This window comes from Elephas maximus, chromosome 5 (assembly GCF_024166365.1).
Source record: "Elephas maximus indicus isolate mEleMax1 chromosome 5, mEleMax1 primary haplotype, whole genome shotgun sequence".
Taxonomy (NCBI): Eukaryota; Metazoa; Chordata; class Mammalia; order Proboscidea; family Elephantidae; genus Elephas; species Elephas maximus.
In genome coordinates, this window is record NC_064823.1 from 81,896,731 (window position 1) to 81,915,452 (window position 18,722).

General features: G+C 37.0%; 1 protein-coding gene across 4 annotated transcripts in view; it reads right to left on the bottom strand.

Annotated features, from left to right (window-relative positions):
- Window positions 1-18,722, bottom strand: part of THAP6 (THAP domain containing 6) — a 19,611-nt gene continuing 889 nt past the window's right edge. For 3 of the 4 annotated variants that reach the window (XM_049885990.1, XM_049885992.1, XM_049885991.1), the window contains exons 2-5: window positions 18,452-18,554; window positions 16,933-17,140; window positions 12,944-13,069; window positions 1-3,605 (exon numbers count right to left, since the gene is read on the bottom strand). In XM_049885990.1, the coding sequence (XP_049741947.1) occupies window positions 3,351-3,605; window positions 12,944-13,069; window positions 16,933-17,140; window positions 18,452-18,531 (669 nt within the window). In that variant the 5' untranslated portion in view covers window positions 18,532-18,554 and the 3' untranslated portion in view covers window positions 1-3,350. The remainder of the gene's footprint in view (window positions 3,606-12,943; window positions 13,070-16,932; window positions 17,141-18,451; window positions 18,555-18,722) is intronic. The other variant, XM_049885993.1, reaches the window with a different exon arrangement.

The following is an 18,722-nucleotide window of genomic DNA, read 5'->3' on the forward strand; positions in this document are numbered from 1 at the left end:
TTGTTGCTCATTTTATTGAATGACAGAATGTATAAAAACCACATAGATCCCATTACTGAATAAAATATTTTATTTTTGCATATATATATGTATATATATTCTTCACCACTCCATTATTTCTGTAATAATTTTTATCTTCCTTTTAAAACTAAATATGTATTTAATACACTTCACCTTTTTTTTTTTTCAAGTTAAAGACTAGGGTACAATTATCCTTAGCAACCAAAGTCTATTTATATGGAGAAAAATGCCACATCACATCATTCGTACCTGATTTCGTGTTGAGGTTGAACTGGTGTTTTGGTTTATTCCAAGAACTAGAGGCCACTCTAAGCTTTAGAGCAAAGTGAAACCCTTAGGTCAGCCTTGGCTGCCTGAGGAGTCTGTGGATAGGGATGGTTTGGTTTTGCTCAGCACTGGACAGTTCTTCCCCAGGCTAGTCTGCAATCTCTGAGAACAGAAGATTGAGGTGTATACCCTGTCCAGGCATTTGTTTGGGGCAGCAGGTGAGGGGGGCTCTATTTTTTATGCACGCTTTCTATTGATAACCATTTCTCCATGAGAATAAAGAGAAAATGGATAGCTCCAGGTCCTTGCTAATACCAATATTCTGCCCACAGTTAACTATCTCTCACTGATACTAGGCTGAATGAAAAAGACAAGGGCTGCGTTCACTGTGAACACAAGCAGTAGCAGTGACTGTAGCAACTGTGACAGTGAATGAAATCGAGACTTTACTCTTAGAAATGTCAGCTACGCTTGATTTATACTAAACAGCCATTAGAGAACTAAAATTTGGATACATTGTATTTGGATCTAGAGCCCTGGTGGTACGGTGGTTAAGAGCTGGCTGCTAACCAAAAAGTCAGCAGTTTGAATCTACCAGGTGCTCCTGGGGAAACCCTATGGGGGCAGTTCTACTCTGCCCTACAGGATCGCTATGAGTTGGAATAAACTCGACTGCAACAGGTTTTCTTTTGGTTGGTGTTTGGATCTATCCTTACTTTTATCCCCGAATTGGCTTACTTTATCTTCACAAACAGGGTGAGGGAAAAAGTCTCCATCTCTGTCATGGTATCCATAAAACCTAAGATCATACCCAGACTTCCCATTAGGATATTCATTATGAACTCAAAGTTAAATGATAACTAAAAGCAGTAACAGTTAGCTTGAGTTTTTTCTTTTAAGACAGTAAAAAGATACGACCTCAGAGATTTCCTCTTAGCATGATCTCCTTTTAGAGGGAAGGCTTGGTGTCATGGACTGAATTAAAAAAAAACCCTCAAAAATGTGTGATATCAATTTGGCTGGGTCATGATTCCCAGCATTGTGTGGCTGTCCTTCATTCTGTGATAGTAATTTTATGTTAAAGAGGATTCGGGTGGAATTGTAACACCCTAAGGTCACATCCCTGATCCAATGTAAAGGGAGTTTCCCTGGGATGTGGCCTACACCACCTTTTATCTTACAAGAGATAAAAGGAAAGGGAAGTAAGCAGAGTTGGGGACCTCACATCACCAAGAAAGCAGTCCCAGGAACAGAGCGTGTCCTTTAGATCCCGGGTCCCTGTGTGGAGAAGCTCCTAGTCCGGGGGGAGACTGACGAGATGGCCGACAGAGAGAGAAAGCCCTCCCCTGGAGCTGACGTACTGAATTTGGACTTTTAGCCTACTTTACTGTGAAGAAATAAATTTCTCTTTGTTAAAGCCATCCACTTGTGGTATTTCTGTTATAGTACCACTAGAAGACTAAGACACTTGGGATCCTTCATAAAAATATAACATGCATTAAAACATAGAAAATTCTTAAGTAAAAAAAAAAAAAAGCAAGTGATCACAGCCCTACTGATATTAATATATCACAAATAATATTACAACAAACATATTAGCACAAAATGCAATTCATTTCTAGTTAATACATTATAACAATTGATATTTAAATTCTAACAACTGTAACATGGACCTCTGTATAAGCTTTGTATATGTAGAATGTGGCTTTGCGCTAATGGTTTTCATTCTAATCCACAGTTATGGCCGTATATTTTAGTTGCTTTTAGTAAGCAATTAGGAGAAAAGGTAAATTTCTGACACTTGGATCAATCAGAAAACAGTTAAGAGATATTCTTTTGTATATTCGGTAAAAAACCAAAACTGCTGTTTTTTTACTGACCTATTTCTTCAAATAAAAGCCCTTGTTTAGTAATCTATTCTCTTAATTAAAGGAGAATATTCTAACCCTTTCTCCAGTTCCTATTTCAACTGGAAGAACCACAATCATTAAGTTTTCATGGTTTTATTATATATATATTTTAATGTTAGCAATAACAACTTCCTGTAAAATACAAAGCAGCATTCAAAGTATTCAGCTAGTACCAGCGCTCAGATTGTGAAGACATACTTCCGTGAATGATATAATAGTCATGAAACAAAGTGTTCAGAAAGACTATCAGAACAACTAACCGTCTGAAAATCAGAATTATGACTTTTTTTGTTTGTAAAGATGTGTTTGTTTTAAAGCACATCAAAGTGTTCCTAGTGAGGAGGAATAATGTACTGAAAACCTGAGACCTCATGATGGGGCCTTCTTAGATTGGCTCTGGAAAACTGTAACAGCCAACATGTCTTCATCATATGCCAGTCTCAGGGGCTGTGCTATGGGTACCAAGAGATCCTATGGTATTACCAATAACTAACTTAGCTTAGATTCAAGACAGACATGTAATATAACTAAATTCTACTTTATAGTAAAATACATTTCAGGTAAAATTCAATGTACTTACCATAAAGTATATATACCCACTGCCGTTGAGTTGATTCCGACCGATAGCTACCCTATAGGACAGAGTAGAACTGCCCCACAGGGTTTCCAAGGAGCACCTGGTGGATTCAAACTGCTGACCTTTTGGTTAGCGGCCATAGCTCTTAACCACTACGCCACCAGGGTTTCCAAAGCATACATAAATACATATAAGTAAAGATAGTTCTTTTGAAGCCAAAAATCTGGTGCTGCTTAAGATGTGTCCAACTCCTACTGCTATAGCTTAATGTGGCTGATCTGATATCACTTCCTTATCCTGTGGAGTTCTCTTGAGCTTTTAGTATCTTACAATAGTGACATGGCATTACTTTAGTCCTATGAAAACATAATTGTCACAAATCACACAACAACATGATAACTAGCAAAAATTCCTGCACTCCTTCAAAAAAATCTTGGCATAACGACTATAATGCATAATGCTCCAGAGGATTCAAAGAAACATTTAAATGGTAGATATTATTTAGTGATGGTACATGAGGATTATTTTTTAAAAAATTGTACCAATGTCAATTTTAGGTAGAACATGAAATTATTTCAGGAAATATAGTCTTGTTCTATGCTGTCTTGACAGCACTCCCAACAGAAAGCTTCCAGTCTATTTGCTGTTTCTTGACTGATGAGACATTCATCCTTTAATTCCCTGATTGTCTTCCTCAGTGATTTTTGGAATTGTTTTTCTCGGTCTAAAACATTCCGCAGGCTTTCCTTGGCATCCTCTAGCTCGCGGATCACATAATCTAATTTAAGCTTAAGTTTCTTTGGACTGTCCATTACACTGTAGCTATGTTCCTAAAAACATAAAGACCAAGTTATTAAACCTTGCAGACAACTAGTGAGATAAAATCTTATAACTAGGCCTCAGCTGTTTCTTCATTTGCTATGCTTGGAGAAGATCTTTAAGTTAATTACCGGTGATATTCAGAGGTTTAAAGAACATAGGAAAAGGATGGGGATGGAAGCACTATTTAGGGTGCCTAGGGTCTTTATCCTTTTCCTAAGGCCTGGCATACATGAGGAGTGTAGAATATTATGGAAGAGAAACATTTCTCATCTGGGAGCAGGTATCTGCTATGAACATCATGACACTCTCATTGACTCTAGAGGCTTTAGTTCCCTAAGTGTGGGGCTGGAAGTTAGTTTTTACCTACCAAACAAACTTAGACCATTAAATTTTTAAACAAGTTACTTTATTTTGAGGAATTTTTCACTTCATAAGAGATGACAGGAACGAAGCACAGAAGCAAGTCTTCTGACAGGTATTACAGATTTATAGAGGGCTCTTGCCCAGAGTTTTGAAGAGATAATTTTACCCCTCTCAGTAATTATTATGCTTATGCTTAACTTTGCTGGGTACTACTTTTTTTTCCTTCATTTGACAACAGGAAAGATAATACTGACATACAAAAGTACTATAAAATAAATCTGAAAATTATTTAATATTAAAATCAGTAAAATGGACTTTTGCTTCAAGATGAAGTAACAGAGACTGGATTGACCTTCCCACCTAAAAGAACCAAAACACAGAAAAAATACATAAAAAATAGTTTTCAAGATAACGGCCATCAGGCAAGGAAGGAGGTGAGAGACGTGCAACAAACAAGGTGAACCCTATGATCGCCCCAGTTTACTGCTTTCAGAGAGTTTCCAGGCTACAGTGGCAGCGGGGGAAACCCATTAGAGTTTGAGGAGATAGTGCAGAGCCTCCACAGAGAACAAGGTGGCTAGAGTTCACAGAAGAAAGTACTAGAGAGGAGACTGATGCATGGAGAGAAAGCTCTGGAGATCTTCAGTGGTTCCACCTCAAGTATCCTGCTGAGTAAGATCATGCATGCCTGTGTGTGAGGATACTACCTGAGGGTGAGGGAAGAACCACCAGAAAAGATGAGGAGTTACCAGCACTCACAGTGAACTGGGAATAATGCCTATTCCTAGCAGCCAGACTAGAAAATTCCCATATTCATGAGATATTACATAGAGCGTACAAAAGGGTCTTGTCTTAGTAGTAGACAATAATTAGCCCTATATGGGAGCACTGCTCTCATCTTGCCTAACAAAGCAAAGTCAGAAAGGATCAATCTGCTGCCAGGTAACTTAACTGTATCCCAGGACAAAGCTCAAGAATATAGGATACAAAAATATTCTGTACCTGGTAAGGTAAAATCTATAATGTGTGGCACCCAAAATTTACTAGGCAGGAAAATATGTCCCATAGTAAGAGATAAATCGATAAATGGAAACCAACCTAGAACTGACACAAATGTTAGAATTAGCAGACCAGAGACTAAAAAGTTACTGAAATTGTTATTCCTTACGTTCAATACATTCAAAAAGTTAGGTAGAGACATGGAAAATATACAAAAAGATTCATAATCATAAAATATGTAGAGATAAAATTTACAATGTGTGAGATAAAAAATACATCAGATGGAATTAATGGTAGATCAGACATTTCAGAAGAAAATACTAGTGAACATGAAGATACAGCAATAGGAACTATCCAGAATGAATCAAAGAGAAAAAAAGGAACATTAAAAAAAAGAAAGCAAACAAAAAATAAATAGAAAAATCCCAGAGAACCAGCGAGCCATGGGCACAACTTCAGGCAGCCTCATGTACATGTAATTAGAATCCTTGAAAAAGAGGTGAGAAGTTGGGATAGAAAAAAAATTTGAAGAAATAATGGTCAAATTTTTCCAAATTTGATGAAAACTATAAACCCACAGATCGAGAAGCTCAACAAGTCCTAAGCACCAGAAACATGAAGAAAACTAGACGAAGGTACATCATAATCAAACTGGTCAAAACAAGTGGAAAAGAGAAAACCTTAAAAGCAGTCAAAGAAAAAATGACATGTTAGGTACAGAGGATAAAAATGACAATAGATTTCTCATCAGAAGCAATGCATATGAGAATACAGTGGAGCAATATTTTTAACAGATCTGTCAATCTAGAATTCAATATCTAGTGAAAATATCTTTGAAAAATGAAGGCTCAAAAATGACTTTTTCAGACATGCGAAAGATGAAAGAATCCACCTCCAAAATACCTGCACTACAAGAAATGTTAAAGGAAGTTCTTCAGGCAGAAGGAAAATGACACCAGATGGAAATACATATATAGATTTACACAAAGGAATGAAAAGTCCTGGAAATGACAACTACATGGGTAATTATGTAAGACTTTTTTCTTCTTATTAAAACATCTTCAAAATTAATCTGTTAGGAAAACTAATTTTTAAATAAGAACATGGTATGGAGTTTATAACATGTAAAAGTGAAATCTATGACAATAAAAGGACAAAGGTTGGGAGAGGACATATAAAAGTATACTACTGTAAGATTCTTAATACTATACTTGAAATGGTATAATATCACTTGAACATAAGTTGTAATAAATTAAAGGTTTATGCTATAAACCAAAAAGCAGATACTAAAATGACAAAACAGAGTTACAGACTAGTAAGTCACAAAGGAGAAAAAATGGGATCATAAAAAGTGATTCCATTTATCCAAGAGAAGACAGAAAAAAGAACAAATGGAACAAATTGGAAAAAAAAAGATGTCAGATTTAAACCTAACCACCTCATAATCACATTAAATATAAATGGTCTAAATAACACAAATGCAGAAGTTATCAGATTGGATTAAAAAGAAAAAAAAGCAAGACCCAAAATATGCTGCATACAAGAAATGTACCGCAAATATAAAAAAGACACAAATAGCTTGAACATAAAAGAATGGAAAAAGGTATACAGTGATAACACTAAAAAAAATTATCACATAATGTAGATTTCAAAACAAAGAATATTATCAGGGATTCTGATTTTTCATCAAATAAATTGGTGTCAAGTGCTTTATCTTCAGTCTCACTAATTCTGATGTCCATTGCCTCAATTCTGCTCCTATGATTTTCTACTGAGTTATCTAATTTGAAATTTTATTGTTAATCTTTTGGATTTCTGTTTGCTGTCTCTCTATGGATTCCTGCAGCCTGTTAAATCTGTCATTATGTTCCTCTATAACCTGCTTAAGTTCCTCTGTTGCTTTGTCTGTATGTTCCTTGGTTTGGTCTGCATTTTGCCTGATCTCCTTCCTGATCTCTTAAAGAGTTCTGTATATTAATCTTTTCAATTCTATGTCCAGTAATTCCAAGAACTTTTCTTCCTCCAGGAAGTTTCTTGGTTCTTTGTTTTGGTCACCTGCTGAAGCCATCATGGTCTGCCTCTTTATGTGATCTTATATTGACTGCTGTCTCCGAGCCATCAGTAAGTTATTATATTTATTTTATGTTTGGTTTTTGCATCCTAGTGTATTGTTTTGTTTTGATATGCCCAAATAGGCTGGTTATGTGAGCTACTCTGATTACTGGCATCTTTGAAGCTCTCACGTCCTGTCACCAGGGGGTTAGAGCTGCTACTAGGTATGTGAGCCCAGGAGTTCCTGGTTCAGCTCAGGTATCCAGGTTGTCGATCACTGAGAGGCTCTCACCTACAGTCCTAGATGGGCAGAGCTACGTAGGTGTGACTGGAGTAGATACAGGTATCTGGCTGTAGTAGGGGGGTTATGTGCTGAACAAGGTAGGGGGCTGATGGCTGCCCCTGAGTGCCTGAGTAGAAGGCATGTCCCTGTTCCCTAGAGCACACAGGTGGGTAGGTTTTGCTGCCAGACTTTGGGCACCCAGTGCGGTTGGCTGTAAGGACTGGGAGGCACCACTTATTCTTGGTCCCATGTTGTAGGTGGCTAGGTGGAGTAGGTGGAGCCACCAGTCCTCAGGCCCCTGATGTGGGTCAGAACCCTGCTTAATGGGCAGGGTGATGTCAAATGTCATGAATCTGCCACTTCCCCTTAGCTGCTGCAGTTGAAAACAGGTTTCAGGAATATACCCTGTTACACTGGGCTAATGAGGGGCTATGCTGTTGAAATGGGCTCACACAGGTCTAGGGAGAGGTGACAGGCATTCTAAGTCCATGAGCTCCTTACGCCTGTCCCTAGGCAAAATGGCTGTGCTTGCCCTGAATTCCCGGCTTAGGGGAGCTGGCACATTATTTTTACCTGTTTGTTAATTTGTTCCCTCTCCAAAGCTGGGAGAATGGCTTGGGGTGAAAACAGGTCCCACTTCTAGCCCAGGGGACACGGCAATTGCTGAAGCCAGACTGGGACCAGAGCAGAGAGGGAAGGAGGTGAATAAATGGGAAAGAGGTACTTTCCAGAGGAGGGAAGGGTTTTTTTTTTTTGTCCCGCGTGGTAGGTTAGACGCTTGCACTTAACTTTCACAGATTCAGCGTCACTTTTCCCTGGTTCCAGAGGCTTGAGAAGACTCTCTGCCACTCGGTTTCTCCTGGTGTGGAAAACGTGTCCTGAGCACTATTACTTGCCTCAGTCCACATGCACCAGCTGATCCAGCCTACAGGGTACTGGCAAGGTCAAGTCTGGCAAATCCTTGCTGCTTCTAAACTGTCGCTCCCCTCCTCACCCCCGCTGCTCAGTCCGACTCCTCAACTTTGTCTTTGATGATGAGAGCTCCTAGATTGTCATATATAAGTGGTTTACTTGTTTTTCTGGGTCTTTATTGTAAGAGGGACCACAGGAAGTGTCTTGACTACTCCACCATCTTGGCCCCGCCATTTCTTAATAATAAAGTTAATACATCAAGAGGCCGTAACAGTCCTAAACGTTTATGTACCTTGTAACAGATCTACAAAATACATTAAGCAAAAATTGATAACTGCAAGAATGAGAGAAATCCACAATTACAATAGAAGATTTAAACATCCCTCTCTCGATAATTGATAAAACATGTAGATAGAAATTCAGTAATGATGAAGACCTGAACAACATCTTCAAATGACTTGACTTAATTGATGATTATAGAACATTCCAGCCAAGAGTGGAATGTTTGTTTTCTACTTTCCTAATTAAAATTGTCTTTAATCACAGACAACATGATCATCTATGTAGAAAATCTGAAAATCTCCACAAAAAAGCTACAACTAAAATGGGAGTTCAGCAAGTTTTCTGGAGACAAGGTCAATATACAAAAATCAATTGTATTCCTGTATGCCAGTAGCAAACAATACGATTTACAATAGCACCCAAAGATATGAAATACTTAAGGGATAAATCTGACAAAAAATGTGAAAAACCTGTATATTGAAAACTACAAAACACTGCTGAGAGAAGTTAAAGAAGATGTAAATAAATGGAGAGATACACTGAGTTTATGGATTGAAAGACTTACTACTGTTAAGATGCCAATTCTTCCCAAATTGCTTGAGAGATTCAACACAATCCTAGTCAAAATTCCAGCAGGCGCTTTTGTAGATATTGGGAAACTGATTCTAAAATTCATATAAAAATGCAAAGACCTAGAATAGCCAAAACAACTTTGGAAAAAAACAAAGTCTGACAACTAACATTACTTGATTTTAAGAATTATTATAATGCTATAATAATCAAGACAGTGAAATAGAACTGGATTCCAGGCCTGGCTCTAACACTACCAAGCAATTAGATGGATAAATAAAATGCAATGCTGTCTGTACTGTATGACTATTATTCAAGAAAACCTAAAGATTTATCTATTTTTAAATTAGATATTTCCATATAGAAAATACAGTATTTAAAGGGAAGAATTCATAATCACATTTTCTTGGCAGAAATATCCTTGCAAAAGCATCCTTCAAACTAAATATGTAAAAAAAAACTATACAAGGGATTAGTTCTATACTGTCATTGCTACCACATGTCTGTCAGTTTGTCACACTGTGGTGGCTTGTGTGTTGCTGTAATACTGGAAGCTTTGCCTTCGGAATTTCAAATACCAGCAAGGTCAAAAGTGGTGGACAGGTCTTAGCAAAGAGTCCAGACTAAGAAGGCAGACTGGGGAGAAGGACCTGGCAGTCCACTTCTGAAAAACTGGCCAGTGCAAACCTCATGAATAGCAGCAGAACACTGTCTGGTACAGTACTGAAAAATGAGCCCCTCAGGTAGGAAGGCACTCAAAATACCACTGGGGAAGAGCTGTCTCTTCAAAGTAGAGTTGAACTTAATGACATAGATGGAGTCAAGTTTTCCGGGCCTTCATTCACTGATGTGGCATGACGCAAAATGAGAACAGCTGCAAACATCCATTAACAATTGGAATGTGGAATATATGAAGTATGAATCTAGGAAAATTGGAAGTTGTCAAAAATGAAACGGAATGCTTGAAGATCGATATCCTAAGCAATAGTGAGCTGAAACGGACCGGTATTAGGCATTATGAATCAGACAATCGTATGGTCTACTATGCCGGAAATGACAACTTGAAGAGGAATGACATCACATTCATCATTGAAAAGAACATTTCAAGATTTATCCTGAAGTACAAAGTTGTCAGTGATAGGATAATATCCATATACCTACAAGGAAAACCAGTTAATACAACTATTATTCAAACTTACACATGAACTACTATGGCTAAAGATAAAGAAATTAAAGATTTTTTACTAACTTCTGCAGTCTGAAATTGATTAAATATGCAGTCAAGATGGACTGATAATTATTGGTGACTGGAATGTGAAAGTTAGAAACAAAGAAGGATTGGTAGTTGGAAAACACGGCCTTGGTGATAGAAATGATGCCAGAGATTGCATGATAGAATTGTGCAAGACCAATGACTTCTTCATTGCAAATACCTGTTGCCAACAACATAAATGGTAACTATACATGTGGACCTCACCAGACAGAACAGGCAGGAATTAAATCGACTCCATCTGTGGAAAGAGATGATGGAAAAGCTCAGCATCATTAGTCAGAACAAGGCCAGGGGGTGACTGTGGAACAGGCCATTAATTGCTCACAAGCAAGTTATGTTGAAGCTGAAGAAAATTAAACAAGTCCATGAGAGCCAAGGTAAGACCCTGAATATATCCCACCTGAATTTAGAGACCAACTCAAGAATAAATTTGACACGTTGAGCACTAATGACTGCAGACCAGACGAGTTGTGGAAGGACATCATACATGAAGAAAGCAAGAGGTCTTAAAAAGACAGGAAAGATGGAAAAGATCAAAATGGATGTCGGAAAAGTCTCTGAAAGTTGCTCTTCAATGCAGAGTAGCCAAAGTGAAGGAAATGAAGAGCTGAACAGAAGATTTCAAAGGGCTGCTTGAGAAGACAAAATAAAGTATTATAATGAAATATGCAAAGACCTGGAGATAGAAAACCAAAAGGGAATAACATGCTCTGCATTTCTCGAGCTGAATGAACTGAAGGAAAAATTCAAGCCTAGAGTTCCAATGCTGAAGAATTCTACTGGGAAAATATTAAACGACGCAGGTAGCATCAGAAGAAGATGGAAGGAATACACAGAGTCACTGTACCAAAAAGAACTGGTCAATACTCAACCATTCCAGGATGTAGCATATGATTAAGAACTGAGGGTACTGAAGGAAGAGGTCCAAGCTGCGCTGAAGGCACTGGTGAAAAACAAGGCTCCAGGAATTGAGAGAATGCCAACTGAGATGTTTCAACAAATGGATGCAGTGCTAGAAACACCTGTTTGCATATGCCAAGAAACTTGGAAGGCAGCTACCTGGCCAACCAACTGGAAGAGGTCCATATTTCTACACATTTCAAAGAAAGATGATCCAACAAATGTGGAAATTATTGAACAATACCATAATATCCTAAGCATATAAGATTCTGCTCAAAATCATTAATAAGCCGTTGTAGCCATCCATCAACAGGGAACTGCCAGAAATTCAAGCTGGATTCAGAAGAGGACGTGGAACCAGGGATATCATTGCTGATGTCAGATGCATCATGGCTGAAAGCACAGAACACCAAAAAGATGTTTACCTGTGTGTTACTGACTACACAAAGGCATTCTACTGTGTGGATCATAACAAATTATAGATAACACTGCAAAGAATGGGGATTCCAGAACACTTAATTGTGCTCAAGAGAAACCCATTCATAGATCAAGAGGTGGTTGATCAGACAGAACAAGGCAACAGTACGTAGCCTAAAGTCAGGAAAGGTGTGCCATCAGGGCTGCATCCTTTCACCATACCTATTCAATCTGTATGCTGAGTAAGTAATCCAAGAAGCTGGACTATATGCAGAAGAATAGGGCAACAGGATTGGAGGAAGACTCATTAACAACCTGTGATATGCAGATGACACAACTTTGCTTGTTGAAAGTGAAGAGGACTTGAAACATTTACTGATAAAGATGACAGACCACAGCCTTCAGTATGAATTACACCTCAGCATAAAGAAAACAAAAATCCTCACCCCTGGACAAAGAAGCAACATCACAATAAACAGAAAAAAGATTTAATTTGTCGAGGGTTTCATTTTACTCGGACCCACAATCAATGCTCATAGAAACAGCAGTCAAGAAATCAAACAACGTACTGCGTTGCAAATGTGCTGCAAAAGATCTCTTTAAAGTGTCAAAATGTTACAATGCAAATATGTCACTTTAAGGCGTAACGTGCACCTGACCCAAGCCATAGTGTTTTCAAAATGCTAAAGCTGGACAGAGAATAAGGAAGACTGAAGAAGAATTGATGCTTTTCAATTATGGTGTTAGAGAGGAACATTGAATATAGCACGGACTGCCCAAAGAACAAATCTGTCTTGGAAGAAGTATGAGAATGCCCCTTAGAACCAAGGGTGGAAAGATCCTGTCTCAAATATTTTTTGATAAGTTATCAGGAAGGACCAGTCCCTGGAGAAGGACATCATGACTGGTATAATAAAGAGTCAACAAAAAAGATGAAGACCCTCAATGAGATGGACTGACACGGTGGCTACAACAATGGACTCAAGCATAACAATGATTATGAAGATGGTGCAGGACTAGACAGTATTTTGTTCAGTTGCACATACAGTTGCTATGAGTCAGAATCGACTCCACAGCACGTAAGAACAACAACAACATTGTCATTTCATATATATATAAAAAAAAAACTATTATAATGACTCTGGAAAGTATAATGTCTTGGCATTACATATTTAAAAAAATTAAAAATGTCCAAACCCCTAGTTTTTAGGTCAGGTTATGAAAGTAGACCCTAATGGAGAAGGCATTCTTGTCTTAAAAGAATCAACATTAGCTCAGCAAGTAATTTTACTTACAAAAATGAACTGGGATTGGAACTCTTCAATACACGAGGAAGCACCAACAAGCTGGCGATTGTTGTTTGTGACCGGGAGAGTTTTGAGGGTGATGCTTTTTCTACAGTGAAGTTTCTCTCTTTTCCCCTGTTAAGAAGTAGTTAATAAAAATCATTGTAGATCCTTCTGCCCTTCCTTAAATTTTTATTCTTTTTTAATTTGCAGTAGTGAAATTACCACAGCATTTCTTTACATGGAAATTGCTTCTAAAAGTCAGTACATTTTAAATCCCACTGAGATTATTTTAAAAGAACTTTCTAAAAATAATTCTAAAGTTTATTTGGAAACACAAATTTTCCTAAAAAGATGGAGGATATGCCTGATCAGATATTAAAAACATACTACATAGTAATAACAGAAAAAAAAGAGTACTAATTTCTGAGGACTAGATAGAAAATCTAGGAATAGACCAATAGATACAAGTCCTCAGGATAAGAGTAAAAGACGATTTTAAAGAAGTGGAGAAAGGCTACAAATCATGTAAAATTCTACTAATTAAGAAAAACTATGGTATCTTTTACTATAAAAAACCAAAATCAAAACCACATGTAAAATTAATATGAAACGGTATGTAAAATTGATATAAAAATGAAAACCATAAGGAACTAGAAAAAATACACGGGATAGTTATATACTCTTAAGGTGGCTAAAGTCCAACAACAATGACAAAGAAACAGAATTGACTACAAAACAAAATTCTGAATTTCAAAATCAAGAACACCTAAACCTACATTAAGAACTAAAGACAGGCAAAACTATCTGTAACACAGAGGGCAGTTAAATGACTCATAGCCTCAACATACAGTGTTTTTACAAAACAGCAATAGACGAAAACAGAAGAGGACCTGAACAATTAACTCACAAAAGAAATACAAATGTCCAACCAAAAACATGAAAAAATGTAGACACACATTAGTATTCAAATATTAATTCAGGCAATAAGATGCCACATTCACCTATCAATTTTAGCAAAGGTTAAAAACAAAACTTGTACTGAGTGCTAGGGTGCATAAATAGACACTCTTAGGTACGGCTAGGAAGGGAGTAGATTGGTAAGCTTTCAGTGGAGACTCCGAGATCTGTATAAAAAGTAAAAGCCTTAAAAACACATTTCATCTTTGATCCAGCAATCTTATTTCCAGAGATTAATGATAACCACAAAGATTAAGCTACAACGATGTTCATTAGATTATTTAAAAGTGAAAGGTGTTAACTTGAATGTAGTGAGGATTGTTTATGTAAAAACTTGTTCATACATAGAATCGACTGCTAAATGGTCATTAAAAATGCTCTATAAAATTGACACCACGAACTGCTGGCAAGGATTTGGAACCAGGGGAACCTCCATATGCTGAAGGTGGGACTATAAATTGGTAAAAGTTCGCTGGAAAACTATGGCAATATCTACTTGAGCTGAACATACACATTCCTAGGCCACAGCAATTCTACTTCTAACAGAAATGTGTACAGAAGTGCACAAAAAAACGTGGACAAAAATGTTCAGATGTACTATTCACAATAGTCTCAATGAAAACAACCTGAAAGTTGATCAACAGTAGAATGAAAAAAGTATAGTTTATTTATATAACGAAACACTATATTGGAAGGAGTGTTGGGGGCACAGTGGTTCAGCGTTCAGCTGCTAACCAAAAGGTTTAGAGTTTGAATCCACCAATTGTTCCCTGGAAACCCTGAGGCAGTTCTACTCTGTCCAACGGGGATGCTATGAGTTGGAATCAACTTGATGGCAATGGCTTTTTTTTTTTTTTTTGCATATAGTTTAAAAAAAAAAAAAAAGGGCCATTACTATATACTACAACACTGATGAGGGAAAGAAGCCAGAGCACAAATTGTGTAACTTCATTTATGTAACTGATTGTGAAAGAAGTCAAGATAGTAGTTACCTTTGGGGTGTAGTGACTAAGAAGGAGTATGAGGCATTCACTTAGTGAGAGCTCACTGATTTGTACACTTACGATGTACTTTTCCACGTGTTATACTCAATACAATGTTTACTTAAAAAATTTGGTGTTCTCTGTTTCTCTTAAAAACGCTATCCACAGATCTGCATCAAATTCATAGAGAGTGCTTATTAAAAAGTATACGTTCCTAGATCCCAACCCAAACTTACTGAATCAAATTCTCTGGGAGTAGGGATTAGGAGCCTGAATTTTAAATAAGCTCCCAGGCAATTCTTTTGTAGACTAAGCTTTGAGAGCCAGTGTTGCAGAAAAACATTTAATGTTGTAGAAAGTAGTAGTTAAGAGTGGATTCTGGAGCCAAAATGCATAGGTTCAAATCCTGCCTCTGCCATTTAATAGCTTTGTGACCCTGGTAAAGGCATTTCTCCTCTCTGGGCCTCAGTTTCTTCATGTGGTAAAATGACAATAATAATAGTACTTACCTCACATAGTTGTTGCCAGGATTGAGTTAAGATATGCAAAGTGTTTAAGATAGCGTCTGGCACATAATAAGCCCTATATAAACATTAGCTATTGTTAAGCGAAAAAGACAGTGAAAGAAGCAAATAAAAAAAAGGATATATAATGTAATTCTATTTTTATAAAAATATCCATACACAAATATAAAAGAATTTATGCACACACATGCACAATGGCTGGGAAGATATACATTAAAATCTTAACAGTATTATGTATGGATTATGTGATTATTAATTTTATTTTCTTTTTGCTTATTGGTAACATCTGATCTTCTATAATGAATATATTTCTATTATAAATAAATCATTCTTTGAAAGTTAGTAGCTGATGCTTTATTACACCCACATTTCTTAAGGTCCTTTTAACATTACAGCTAGATGACATCTTGAGGTAGGGAAAAAACAAAAAATCAAACAAACAAAATGTTATAGCAAATTGCACAAAATACTGTAGATTAATTTACATGGAAGAAAGTGAGGCAGTCTCTAGTTGGTCACTCAGGCACTGCAATGTTATCAACTGCAGAAAGTCACAAAAACCACATGGGAGCAGGTACACTTCTGGACTGTTTAGCTGTCAGGAAGGAGATACCTTTCAATGGAGGCTCATTACCATCACTGTAGGAACCCACAAACTCTCCCTGAATTTTCTACACTAGAATCAAACAGTCAATAGTTTTCTAGAAACAAATACATTTTCAGGTACACAAAGTCAAGAGAAATACCTACAGAATTCAACTAGATTGATATATTCAACTAGACTCTAGTTTCAATTTATACAACCTTTTTATTCTCCTTTTTCTGACTGCTTCTTTTTTTCTATCGTTCTAGTCTCTTTTGGCTTTCCTCCTTTTAGCTCTATTCAGGCACTAAGCTTGCAAGTATGTGGCTCTTAGAAGTATACTTTGCTCCTGTTCATGGTTCTACTCTTGATCTCTGCTCCAGTGTGAGAACTGCAAGTTCAACTTCAGTTCAACTCTCTTATGTTAACCTCTTTATTTTTTTAGACTCAAATCAAGAGTTATGCTAACTCCAAAAGCTCCTGGGTAGTACAAACAGATAATGTGTCAGCTGTTAGCTAGAAAGTTGGAGGTCTGAGTCTACTCAGAAGTACACTGCAAGAAAGGCCTGGCAATCTACTTCTGAAAAATCACCCACTGAAAACCTATAAAGCACAGTCCTACTTTGACACACATGGGGTTGCCATGAGTCAGTGCTGACTGGACCACAACTGGTGGTTTTTAAAGTCAGTCAACTTCACCAAACCTTAGAAATGTACAAATGCTTATGAGTGGCTACTGGGAGACTAATCCTACTACATATTACACGAGCTAAAGCAGCAGTTTACAAACTTAAAAACCCAAAAAATGGACTTCAAATAAATAAACAACAAAAATGTTAGAAAGAGTGGTGAACGTTTTTCAAAAGTACCCGATTGAGACCACCTAACACAAACCACGACCCAGACTACAACTGAGTAGTGATGGTAAGCAGTATCTTACGAACAAACCTGTAAATGAGATGGGGAATCAAAGATAGAAGGTATGACTCCAGGTTTGAGTTTAATGTTTGGAGCACTTCTGTCAAAATCTGTTTTTTTAAAGTGCCTTGAACACAACACATCTCCTTTTTTAGGCTCCCAAATTCCTGCAGCATTCACATCAAGTCTTTTCATTGCTAATACCCATTTTCTCTTCATGTTTTCATCTGTGGGGAATCTAGAAAAAAAAATACAAAAAAATATTTTAAAATTAAATACTACAATATATATTTGACCTAAGGCTGTCTTATTCAATTGTGACTAAACTGATAATTTAACTAATTTGTTACTACTCTTGGAACTGCAATATTCAGGAAACCATCATGATTCATGCTTTTATATCTCTCAGTTTTACTATTCAAAGCATTGTGCCAATCATGCTGCAGACATAACCCTCATTTCAATATTCCTCATATTAGGAGGACAAGAATATTTAATACTTTACAGTAAGACCCACACTGAAGATTTTTATTCATCTACTGATGATGGAGAGTATCACTTGGCCCTATTCCTATCTGAAGAGATATCTAGACTTTATCCCTGATGAATAGGGTCCTTTGTACTTTCACTCTTCTGCTAGCAATAGAAAATTGCTTAGTACAGCATTTATTACACAGAAGGTCTATAAACACTTAGTGAATTAAGAACACGTTTGCAAAATTTGGAGTTCTGGAGATCAGAACTATTTTGAAAGATCCAGAGGCCAATGCTCATATCTTTTCTAATTTTACAAGCTAGTTCAAATCTTTTTTGGAATAAGGTAAGGAACTTCTTTTAAATTTCCTAGTAAAGTAGCCATCAGATCTTTCTTCAGCCCATGGCACAATGTCTGGTACAAAGGCAGTGAAATAAAGCTTTATCAACTGCCCCATAAGGTTTCCGAGGCTGTAATCTTTACAGAAGCAGACTGCCGCATCTTTCTACTGCAGAGCGGCTGGTGGGTTGGAACCGCTGACCTTTTGGTTAGCAGCCAAGCACCTTAACCACTGTGCCACCAGGATTCCTTAAATAATTATTAAATCTTACTGCTCTCCTATGGTTGTCAGGAGAATGGCCAAATGCTAAATTAGGATCACCTTGATTTATCTGCAATATCTTCTGAAGAATCCTTGGTCTGAACTCATAATTTATATTTTTTCCCTAAGCTTGATCTATTTCTAAATAGAAAAGACAGTGTATTTGGGCAAAGATCATTCAGATTTTAAACTACATGTAAACAACACTGAATCTTTTTGAAGGGATTTAAAATATAAACTAAGTACAAGAGAAAAAGTGAGTCTGATGTTTTTTGTAAGTCTGACTCCTCAGCAGGTTATCTTAAGCTTCTTAACTAATTATAAAAATGTAAAGGTATCACTGCCACTTCAAATTTAACTAGAAAAGGTTATTTAAAAAGAACTTGAAAACTAAAGTTCAAAATTCAAGATTTAAGTAGATTCAGTTTTTATAACAGTCAAAAGTACTTGGCTTAACAACAGCAAAATCTTACACGTGAAATGTCAATCCTTTTAACTTGGAATTTGGCAAACAGCGAGAAGCACACCCAATGGCAGAGCAACATTTCACCATGATTTTAGCAACTCATAACAGAACTGAAAGAAAATTAAAATGGCAAGTTAGTAACTTCAAAGCTAAGGGGGAACATACATCTACTTTTCCCAGTATGTTTCAGGAAACGTGAACTCATCATGTTAGAAAGTCAAAGGCAAATATTTTCTTTCAACACCGGGTAGCTTTGCTCATAAAAATTTTCAGGAGCT